The sequence below is a fragment of the Bubalus kerabau genome, chromosome 11 (genome assembly GCF_029407905.1).
Source record: "Bubalus kerabau isolate K-KA32 ecotype Philippines breed swamp buffalo chromosome 11, PCC_UOA_SB_1v2, whole genome shotgun sequence".
Taxonomy (NCBI): Eukaryota; Metazoa; Chordata; class Mammalia; order Artiodactyla; family Bovidae; genus Bubalus; species Bubalus kerabau.
The window spans coordinates 109,033,963-109,044,753 of NC_073634.1; the positions used below are offsets into that span (position 1 = coordinate 109,033,963).

At 66.6% G+C, this 10,791-nt stretch overlaps 1 protein-coding gene across 1 annotated transcript; it reads left to right on the forward strand.

The window, feature by feature from the left end:
• Window positions 1-1,046: 1,046 nt before the first annotated feature.
• On the forward strand, window positions 1,047-7,667 carry SLC34A3 (solute carrier family 34 member 3). Its single transcript, XM_055541791.1, has 16 exons — window positions 1,047-1,168; window positions 2,209-2,308; window positions 2,422-2,491; window positions 2,745-2,780; window positions 3,236-3,268; window positions 3,513-3,602; window positions 3,972-4,100; window positions 4,181-4,324; window positions 4,393-4,504; window positions 4,593-4,788; window positions 4,984-5,073; window positions 5,169-5,256; window positions 5,380-5,547; window positions 5,624-5,740; window positions 5,900-6,024; window positions 7,145-7,667. Exons 1-16 carry the CDS (start codon window positions 1,047-1,049, stop codon window positions 7,607-7,609), a joined length of 2,085 nt encoding a protein of 694 aa, XP_055397766.1. The 3' UTR covers window positions 7,610-7,667.
• Window positions 7,668-10,791: the final 3,124 nt, after the last annotated feature.

A 10,791-nucleotide genomic window follows, 5' to 3' on the forward strand; every position in this document is an offset into this window, starting at 1 on the left:
AAGGGGAGCCCATGCAGCCCGCAGCCACCACCTGCCTCCCCGCTGACTGGTCCACGTTCAGCCAGTAACGTGAGCCCCAGGGAGGGAGCCCCAGGCGCCCCGGGTCCCCCCAGCCCGCCCCCGGCCACCCTAGATCTGGACACAGCCACCTGGCAGAGCAGACGCAGGTAAGACCTGGGGCTAGAGCAGGCGGCTGGGGGGTGGGTACGAGCCTGGGAGGGCGCCCGAGGGCCACCAAGACAGGACCGCAGGCCAGGGTGCTACCTGACTGGCAGTCACGAGGACTGAGGCTGTGCCCAGGCCCCGGTGTCGGGCAGCCCCACTGGCCACTGCCCACCTCCCAGGTCTGCAGAGGCCTGGATTCCTGTCCTCTGGGGCAGGGGGAGCACTTCCCGTGCGGAGCCTAAGCCCGGGGGATGCTTGCAGAGGCTATACCTTGCCACCTCCATATCCCTCCCCAGGATGCTGCTGCCGGAGGGGCACTCAGCCTCTGAAGAGGCTGCGGCCGCTGGGCCCCAGCGGGGTGACTGCATCGTCTGCTACTCGGCCTATGACCTCGCCGGGCACCTGCCCCGCCGCCTCTACTGCGGCCACACCGTCTGCCAGGCATGCGTGCGGCGGCTGGCCGCGCCGGCCCCTGAGCAGCGCTGGGTCCCCTGCCCGCAGTGCCGCCAGAGCACGCCCATGCCCCGTGGAGGGGTGGCCATGCTGGACCTCGACCTGGCTGCCTTCCTGGCCATCAGGGCCGGACGGGGGCCGTCTCGCCTGGAGCCGCAGCCCCCCAGGCCCTGCAAGGGCAGCCCCACTGTCACTCAGCAGCCGGCCAGGCTCCTCCCCGCGTCGGGCCTCCCGCCCCGCTTCCCCCAGCCCGGAGGCTGCTGCGCAGGCTGCCGCAGCCTCTGCTGGGATCCCTCAGGCAGCCCCCAGCTCTGAGCGCTGCTCAGCGCTGCCCCTCGGAAAGGAGCCTCGGCCTGCAGCACGAGGCACCGCCTTCCCGAAACAGCTCTGCGTGTTCGCCCTGGGGCCGCCACCTAAGGTCGTGAGCTATGCCCACAGTGCCCTGCGCCCCTGCAGGAGCTGGAATCCGGGCCAGGACCCCCAGGCCCCACGGTGGTCTGTGTGCACTGCGGGGCCGCTGCTGTCAGAGTCGCCTGCGAGCCCAGCCCAGGTCTGGACGCGGCTCAGAGGTGGCTCCTGAAAGGGTCTGGGGGCCAGTGTCCAGGCCTGGGCTGCAGGCTGGGGGGGCAGGCCCAGCAGAGGCCGCTCCTGGCCTGCTCGAGGAGGCCCCCTCCTTACAGAGCCCTGAGCCCAGCGGGAGGGTCTCTGCCTTCGCCCCCTGTGAAGCCCACCTGCTCAGTGCCCCCGGCTCCCGCCGTGACGGGTGCTGTTTGGGGAGGACAAGCATGGTGGCTGCATGGGGCCTCCAAGCCGGGGGGTGACCGCGAGGGGCGCTCACGACAGCCGCCCCTCCCCAGGCCTGTGGCGTCCTCTGCCTTCCAGGGGCGGTCACACAGACCCTCAGAGGGACCAGAGACAGACCCCACAGGGCAGACTGCCACACGCCCACCCCGCGCGGGAAGGGGCTGCTGCTCAGGACCCCTGGAAGGGCTGAGGGGCCCGCCCCAGCCGTGGGAGGCAGGATGGGAGGGACGGGCCAAAGAATGTGCTGAGAGGACAGTCGGAAAGTTCCTCCTTCCCGGGGACAAAGTCCCCCAGCACCGGCGGTTGGTGGACAGCAGGCAGGGGCTCGAGACAGCAGCCGGCCGGGGCGGGGCTGGCCCCCGCGGGGCCACTCACCCTCCCCGCATCTCCGGAGCGGGAAGGGGCCCAACTCCAGAAAGAGGCACCTGTGAACGAGGGGGCCGGACTCAGCTGGGGAGAGAACCAGGTGGGCTCGGGTGCCAGGCTGAAGAGCAGCGTGGCCTCGGGTGGGCCCTCCTCCCACTTGCAGGAGGTCAGTGGCGCCCGTGACTGTGATCACTGCTGGCCACCTCTGGGGCTGCGCCGCTTGGGAGCTCTGCTAGGCCCGGCCCTGAACTGGATGACCTCGGGGGTTGCTGCCCTCCCTGCCCACCTGGTGCAAAGAGCTTCCTTCTGGCCATGTGACCGCAGCAGGACAGGCACAAGAAGGCCTGCAGAGACGAGGGTGGACTTCCCGAGGGGTCCCCAGGATGGCCGGCCAGAGTGTCAGCATCCCGCCTGCCGCAGGCGGCCAGCATGCAGCATCCTGTCATGTCCCTCAGACATCCACATGCGAGAGCCCAGCTCTGGGGGCCAGCAGCCCAGCCCTGCTCACCCCTGGGTGACGGTGGGGCCTGGAAGAGGCCGGCACCCAGGGCTGCGATGGTACCCCTGGGGGGCCCTTGGCTCCTTGGTAAACATTAATGGGCTCAGTACACGGCAGGTCATGTGTGCACCCAGCGGATCTTTGACCTGCAGCTGCTCTCGGCCTGTGTCTCCTCCCCGAAGGTGCCCCTCACTGCCCACACAGGTAGGAGCTTCTAGAACCAGGCGGGGGCCCAGGACACTGGGGTCAGGGCTGGGTGACTTCCAGGCCCAGGGCTTAGCGCCCACCTCACTCTCCAGCAGCTGAGGTTGAGAGACCAGCTTGGGGGCAGCCAGAGGGAGGGGTTACCGCAGGCTCCCCAGGACCTAGACCCTGGGGGTCCAGGCCCAGCAGGCTGAGGAAGGAGCCTTGAGGTGGGGGGGGGCGTCAAGCCCCTTGTCCTGCTCCCCATCACTAGGAGTGGACCCTTATCGAGTGAAGACGTTGCTGTTTGGTACCAAATGCCAAAGTCCAAGCTGTGACCGTCTGCAGTGGTCTCTGTGACACCCAATAGGAGACACCCCGGAGTCCCGACCACTTCCAGCTGCACCCTAGTACTCTGGGTCACCCACTAGCCCTTCCTCCAGCCAGAACCAACAACGAGCCAGGGCTCCCTCCACTCTGTCCCCCCAAACCAGACTGAGCTTGCCTGACAGCCACCTGGGGTCACTATAGCCATCCCCCTGCAGATGGAGGAAGGGGGAGACCACTGAGGCCAATAGCAGGTGGGAAGGGGGGATGGTGGGAAGGTCTCGGGCCAGGACACCCCAAGAGCTGACGGGCAGGGGGCAGCGTTGAACTGCCCTTCTTGCCGGCAGAGCTGGGTCTGGACCTGGGTCTGTTCCTGCCTGAAATCCATGCTGCATCCCCTCACCGGTGGCTCAGCCCCTCCCACCCCTCTGGACACAGTTGGCCTGGTGGACCAGAGGCTGGGAAATGCAGGTACCAGAGACCCAGGGTCCCAACCTCCACCAGCATCCCTGCCCACCCACCTGGCCCCTGACTCATCGTGCTGGGGAAGCTGGGAGAGGGGTACTAGCCGGTCCCCAGGAGAGCCCACGAGCCAGACCCCTCCTTCCTGCTCCTGTCCCTCACCCCAAGCCCCTGTGCTGTGGGCCCCCCCCCCACCTGAAAGTGTCCAGGAAACAGCTAGGTCCCTGGCCCTAGCTGACCCCAACCCCTGCAGGGATCTCTGGTTCTGCCTCCATCCTGGAAGACAGAGACATGGACCCCTGGGCCCTCCCTCAGCTGAAGGACACTGGACAGGCCTGGAGAGGTAGGTCTGGAGGTAGCGGGTAGCTGGTCCAGCATGGCTCCACCTTGCTGGGTGTGAGTCTGGAGAGGGTTCTTGGGGAGAGAGTGAGGATGAGCTTTGCTCCAACAGGCCACATGGAAACGCGCCACAGACCCCAACCAGGGCACCCGGTCCTTCACCGGGACTGCTACCTGCCGCGCTGGCCCTCCTCCTCTGTCCTGTGGGCAGTTAGGCTCCCAGGAGACCCCAGAGGGCTGTCGGCCTGAGCATTCTGCCAAGGGACAGAGAAGGGGGATTGAGACCCTGCCCTGGGAAGGGGGAGAAAAGGAAGGGGCCTGGGAGGGGTGCACAGGAGGCCCCACCAAGGACCTCCCTGCCATGTGTCTTCAGAGCTCAGTGCGGCCGGCAGGGCGCTGTGGGTGCTCACTGGCTTCCTCAAGGCCTGTGGGCTGCTGGGCGGCCTCTACCTCTTCATCTGCTCCCTGGACATCCTCAGCTCCGCCTTCCAGCTGCTAGGCAGTGAGTGACCCACCAGGTGGCTGTGGGCTGGTGGCCAGCCCGGCCTCCCCAGCCTCAGGACACCTGTCTCCCGGGTGCAGGCAAAGTAACCGGAGACATCTTCAAGGATAACGTGGTGCTGTCCAACCCTGTGGCTGGACTGGTCATTGGCGTGCTGGTCACAGTCCTGGTGCAGAGCTCCAGCACGTCCTCCTCCATCGTGGTCAGCATGGTGGCCTCCAAGCGTGAGTGCCCCTCCCCTCCCGGGATGGTGGGGGGGTGGGAGTGGCTGGCTGACGCAGCGCCCCCACAGTGCTGACCGTCCGGGCCTCTGTGCCCATCATCATGGGTGTCAACGTGGGCACATCCATCACCAGCACCCTGGTCTCAATGGCACAGTCAGGGGACCGGGACGAGTTTCGGAGGTGAGCGGGGTAAGGGACAGGCAGGGGCCGGGGCGGCGATCCGGATGGTGGCCAAGACCGGCACCCAGCTGCCTCTGTGTGACCCCAGAGCCTTCGGCGGCTCGGCTGTGCACGGCATCTTCAACTGGCTCACGGCGCTGGTCCTGCTGCCGCTGGAGAGTGCCGCGGCCCCCCTGGAGAGGCTCAGTGCGCTGATCCTGGGCGCCGCCAGCCTGCAGCCCGGGGGGCACGCGCCCGACATCCTCAAGGTGCTGACCCGGCCGCTCACACACCTCATCGTGCAGGTGAGGCGGCTGGCTCCTTTCCCGCAGGACCCACAGGCCAGGGCCTGGCTGGAAGGGCTTTGCTGGGGAGACCGGTCTGGGCCCGGGGTCGGGTGGGGCAAGAGAGGGGTCCAGCACGGTGGACCTGGCTGCAGTCCTCCAAGCCCCAGGCCAGTCCTGAAGAACCGACGCTAGACCCGGATCCTCTGTCCCCAGCTGGACGCTGATGTCCTTATGGGCAGTGCCACGGGCAACAGCACCAACCGGAGCCTTATTAAGCGATGGTGCGGCACCAGGGAGCAGACGGTGAGGCGCCGCTAATCCCTGACCCCAGACCCGCTGAATTACCCGGCCCCGCCTACTCTGAGCCCATCCTGAGCCTCACCGCCTTGCCTTCCCAGACCGCGGGATACAGCAGCTACTGCGGAGCGGCGGCGGGGGGCCTCTGCCCTGGGAAGAACGGCTCTGCGTCTGAGGAGCCCTTGCCCTGTGAGGCCCGGCCCCGCGCGCCGGCCGCGGCTCCCCTACCCCCGCCCCGCGCGCCCCTGCCAGCCCCGCGCGCCCCCGCCGCCCCGTGCTGCCCGCGGCTCACCTGCCCCCGCCCTGCCCCAGGCCGCCACCTGTTTGCGGGCACAGCGCTCGCGGACCTGGCCGTGGGCCTCATCCTGCTGGCCGCCTCCCTGCTCGTGCTCTGCTCCTGCCTCGTCCTCATTGTCAAGCTGCTCAACTCCACTCTGCGGGGCCGCGTCGCCCAGGCCGTGAGGACAGTCATCAACGCCGGTGCGGCGGGAAGCGGGCCGCCGCGGGGGTGGGGGCGGGGAAGCGGGGCTCGGGGTCACCGGCCCTCGCTCCGCAGACTTCCCCCGCCCGTTTGGCTGGCTCAGCGGCTACTTGGCCATGCTCGTGGGCGCCGGCCTGACCTTCGTGCTCCAGAGCAGCAGCGTCTTCACCGCGGCCATAGTGCCGCTCATCGGTGAGCAGAGCCCAGAGCACCTGGGGGGTGGGCTCAGGGCCCGTGATGACCCCCGGCTCCCCCAGGGGTCGGGGTGATCAGCCTGGAGCGAGCGTACCCTCTCTTCCCTGGTGGGGAGTGGGTGGGCTCAGGGCCCGTGATGACCCCCGGCTCCCCCAGGGGTCGGGGTGATCAGCCTGGAGCGAGCGTACCCTCTCTTCCTGGGCTCCAACACTGGCACCACCACCACGGCCCTGCTGGCAGCTCTGGCCAGCCCCTCGGACATGCTGCTCAGCGCCGTCCAGGTACCGCCCTCCCAGGCCCTCCCCGGCCTGCAGGCCCCTCCATTCCCAACGCGGGCCTGGGACTTCCGCTCTGGGTCAGTCCCCCTCCTGTCCGGTCCTGTAGGCTGGTGGTGGGACGTGTGTCCTGGGGCCTCAGGCCCTGGCTCTCCAGGACTCCACCTCTGGCTGCCCACTCAAGCCCACAGCCTCGCCTCCTGGGACCCCAAGGACCCTGTGGGACTTGTCCGGGTCCCAGGCCTTCCCCTCTTCCCCTGCAACCTCGTCATTTCCAGGACCCTGTAGCCCCAGGTCTTCTTCCCGGTTCCAGCTGGCGGTCTCCTGAGGGACCGCTGTGGCCTCAAGCCCCTCCATCTCACCACCTTGGGATGCCCTCCACCCCCAACGGCCTAAATGGCACAGGTCCCCACTTGGATGACTCCCCAGCTCCCTCCATTCTCCCCTACCCAGTCCCAATTCTGCCTCCAGGACGCCTCCCGCCAGCCCCCCAGCTCTGAGCCCCCACGCCCCGTCCCATTCAGTCCCTCTGATTCTCTCCAGATTGGCCCTTGGGCCCCACTGCCTCCATCCCAGCGCCCTAATAGGTGCAGCTCTCGAAGGCCTGGATCTCACTGGGCTGCTACCCACAAGAAGAGATGAACCCCAGCGCTCCCCCACTCCCACCTGCTCTCTCGCCTCGGTTCTGTCTCTGTCCATTTAGAACCTCCCAGTGCAGAGCCCTGATCCCCTCCTCCAGGAAGCCCTCCAGAATGCACCCACCACAGCGACTCCTCGACTTCTCCAGCAACCCCTGTAGAGAGTTGTGTTCCCTCCATGTGTAGCCCTGCAACTCCTCCTCGCAGGAGCCAGGCCAGAACCTGGGGCTGGGTGGCTAAGCCCACTGAGGGATGAGCATGAGTAGGGTCGCTGTGGATGAAGCATAGGCAAGTAAAGCCAGCTCAGGGGAAGGTGGACTCCACAGGGCCATCAGAGACGTAGTTACCACATGGCGATGCCGTACTAGGCTCCTGAGCCTCGGGGCACTGTGGGGTGTGGGAAGAGCGTGCCCACCACAGTGGCCATCAGGGAGGGGCATGCCTCCCAGGGAGCCCAGGCTCCTGAGGCCCTCCCTCCCTCCCTCCAGGTCGCTCTCATCCACTTCTTCTTCAACCTGGCGGGCATCCTGCTGTGGTATGTGGTGCCCATCCTCCGGCTGCCGGTCCCGCTGGCCAAGCACTTTGGGAACCTGACCGCCAGCTACCGCTGGGTGGCTGTCGCCTACCTGCTGCTCTGCTTCCTGGTGCTGCCTCTGGCCGCCTTCGGGCTCTCCCTGGCGGGGGGCGCAGTGCTGGCTGCGGTCGGGGCACCCCTGGTAGTGCTGGTGCTCCTCGTCGCCCTGGTCACCGTCCTGCAGCGGCACCGGCCCGCCTGGCTGCCCCGCCGCCTGCGCTCCTGGGCCTGGCTGCCCCTCTGGCTCCGCTCTCTGGAGCCCTGGGACCTCCTGGTGAGACGCTGCTTCCCCTGCAAGGCCTGCAGCCCCCCTCAGGCTGCGGCCAAGGAGGCCCACTGCTACGAGAACCCCCAGGTTCTGGCCTCCCAGCAGTTGTGAAGGGTGGACGTGCCTCACCCCCTAGCCCCATTGACGTCTGGCGGCCCTGGGGGATCCCAGTAGCTGCGGACTTCTGAGTCACCTGAGTCGCCTTCTTTGCAAATAAAAAAAGTCTGTACCCAGGTGTGGGTGGTCTTCTCTCTCCAATCTGGGGCTGCATGGGGAGGGGCACCGTCGACTCCCAACTTCCCCCTACCCCCGCTTCGACCCCAAACTTTCCCCACCCTACCCCCCACCCCGCCCGGTAGGGAGCTGGGGGTGGGGCAGTGCCTTTGCCGCCCTCCAGCGGACACTCGGGGGGCCAGCGCCGAGCCCGAGTAGGAGCTGGAAGTCCCTGGAGGTGCGGCCAAACAGCCGAAGCCCGAGCTGTGACTCTCTCTCCGCGGCCGCTGGCGGCAGAAGGCCCTGAGTGCGGCCGATCTGGAGCGTGGAGACCCCGCAGCAAGAAGCTCGGGGTCCAGGGAGGCTGGACGCGGCCGGGGCCTTCCCTGTGGTGCAGGGAGGGAGGGCGGACGCGCGGGCAGCTCCGGCGCCCTGCAGCCCCTGTCGGTGGTTGGCCTGGAGGGAGTCACGTGGTCGCTGCGGGGCCCCGAATTCCGCAGGTGCGTCGCGGAGTGGGGAGGGCACGGGTGAGGACCGGGTGGCCCCGAGGCGCCCCGCTCCCCCGCGTCCCTGCTCTCCTCCCGCGACGCGGTGCCCGCCGCTGAGGGGCACGGGGCTGCGGGTCGGGGGCGCGGGGCCGGCGGACCAGTGTGCGGTTACCCATGTCCGCCAGCCTGCACCGGGGCGGCCAGGGGCGCCACCCCGCCGTCCTGGGCAGAGCAGGTGCTCAGTGCCCCCACCCCAGGGAGTGGATCCTGCCCGTCACGCCCGGCGCAGCTCGCCCCTGGAGGCCGCACCTAGGTAACACATCTCTGGGCCAGGTGCCCACCCGGGGCTGGCTCCCCTCCCCCTCCCTGTGCCCGTGCCCCGGGTTTCCACATAGCAAGGCTTTTGTCCGGAACCCGGCGCTGGTAACCCGACACCAGCCGGACCCTGTGCGCCACAGCCCTGAAAGGAGAGGGTTGGCGGATCCAGTGTGCAGACCCCTAGGCAGCTCGGATCCGGGGAGGGCTGGGGGTGTGTATGTGTTGCCTGGTTTCTCGGTTTGCAGCTGCGACCAGTGACCACCTTCTGATCCAGGGATGCTGCCCTGAAGATGGGGGCCAACTTCCTTCCCAGCCCCCCAGGTGTGCCTAGCCAAACCCGGTGGGGGGACAGGTGTGAGTGGTCAGGAAGATGAGACGGGGACCCCCGAACCAATTCCTGTCCACAGTGGCGTCATCTCCCTCATTCCCGGGTTCTCACAGACCCCCCTTCCCGTGTCCCCCAGCCCCTCTCAGCGCCCCCATGTCCAGTATCCTCCCAACAAGCTTCTAGATCTCCTGAGCCTGGGGCTCAGCCTGGCCTCCGGAAGAGCTAGCCACCTGCTCTGAGACCCACAAGGGGCCTCGTGGGAACAAGACCCCTGGGGCAGGTCCATGTACCTATTTTTGGCTTCCCCCCACTTTTGTGACCTCAGGACACACCTGCCCTTCTGACATCAGCCTGACTCCCATGGAAGTCCCTGAGGAGGGGCTGGGCCTGGCTGTTTCCCCAGGGACAGGGGCGGGGGGCTCCCCCTCCCCATTGTGGGAAGGCAGTGAGAGGGGAAGCAAGTACCCAGTGCGTGCACCTCTCCTTCCGGGGGCGGGTGAGGCCGCCCACAAAGGCTGACTGCTGGGTCTTTTGAGGCCGTGAACCACTGTCTGCCTGCTGCTCCCGCCAGGCGGTAATGCAGCCTCCCGCTGGGACCATGGCCACCGGTAAACAGAGCTGTCGCTGAGGACGCCTTCAACAGCTGCAGGCTCGGGGCGGGAGGCTAGGTGTCCGGCACTCCCACAGCCCCCGCCCACTCTGCCCTGCGTCCCGCTGGGCCACAGACCCCCACTGGGCCCGGACCTCCCCCCAGCCTGGACCCGGTGGCTCACAGGAGCCCACCTCTACCCTGCGGCAGGAACACCCTTGGTTAAGGGTGGGGACCTGCAGGGCCTCCCCCACCACCGGCCCTGTGCAGCGGTGCCTACTGTGGTCCTTGGCCGAGGGCCACAGAGAGGCCTGCTGCCTCGTTCCTGGCCAGTGTTCACTTCGGAAGGGCAAGGTGGGCAACCTGGTGCCGCGAGGGTCCCTGGGGCTCACACCTGGGTGGGTGACACAGCTGTTTTGTTACCTGGAGAGCAGGGCTGCCATGGCCTCGCTGAACTCCCGGCCTGTGCGCACTGGTCATGGGAAGCAGAGACTTCTGCCAGTGGGGGTCTCAGCCCAGGGTGGGTGGCGAGGAGGGAAGGCTCTGACAAACACTTCAAAGTGCCCCAACTCACTGGCTCACTTGGAGCAAAGTCTGAGCTATTCCGTTTCTCGCTGATTTGTGACGACTCAGTGCTGCAAGACCCTGGAGCCTCCCTGCGCAGGCCTGCTTGGGCAGCTAAGCTACTTCGCAGGGCACTGTGAGAACCCTAGATACCAGGCAGGGACCCTGCACACCAGACAAGCCACTGCCTGTGGCCAGCACCAGCCGGGCCCACCTTCCTGGACTGGTGCAGGGGAAGGGGCTGGTCCCCTGGGCCCTTCGGGGACTATTACTTTGACATGCTGACTCACACTTCAGGTCAGGTTCAGGACTGCGGCTGCGGACCACTCTAAGGGTATGTTAAGACTCATCCCTATGCCAGTGTGCTACTTCCCAACGATTTCATCCCCAGATTAAGTATACCGTGAAGTGCCCTAACGCTGCAACAGGCCAGGAAACGGCGGTGTCCTGAAGTACACGGTGAACAGCAAGCACAATCTCTCTAGGTAGAAATCACCAGGTATTGCCCACAGCATCCATGGGCTGGGGAGCAGAGGAGGGTAAGAACCTCACTGAGAAAACCAGAATCTAGAGAGGACCCGTGGCCACAGCGAGACGGACTGTCCATGGTGGACATTACGAAAATATAATGCAAGGGGACTGTTTTTAAAATGATTGATTAAAAGTGTGACTACATGCAAGTTAACTGTTTTGGTTTTTTTTTTTTTTTTTTTCCCATAAGTTGTTTTTTTTTTTTTCTCCAAACAAAATTCAAGGAAAAGTACAAACATTTGTTCAGCCAGGTGTACCGATC

Excerpts from the sequence above, each read along its gene's own strand:
- SLC34A3 (XM_055541791.1), top strand. The coding sequence starts at position 1,047 with ATGCCCACAGTGCCCTGCGCCCCTGCAGGAGCTGGAATCCGGGCCAGG. Across the intron at positions 4,325-4,392 it reads CAGCATGGTGGCCTCCAAGC|TGCTGACCGTCCGGGCCTCT; the intron begins GTGAGTGCCCCT and ends GCGCCCCCACAG. Across the intron at positions 5,741-5,899 it reads GGCCATAGTGCCGCTCATCG|GGGTCGGGGTGATCAGCCTG; the intron begins GTGAGCAGAGCC and ends CGGCTCCCCCAG.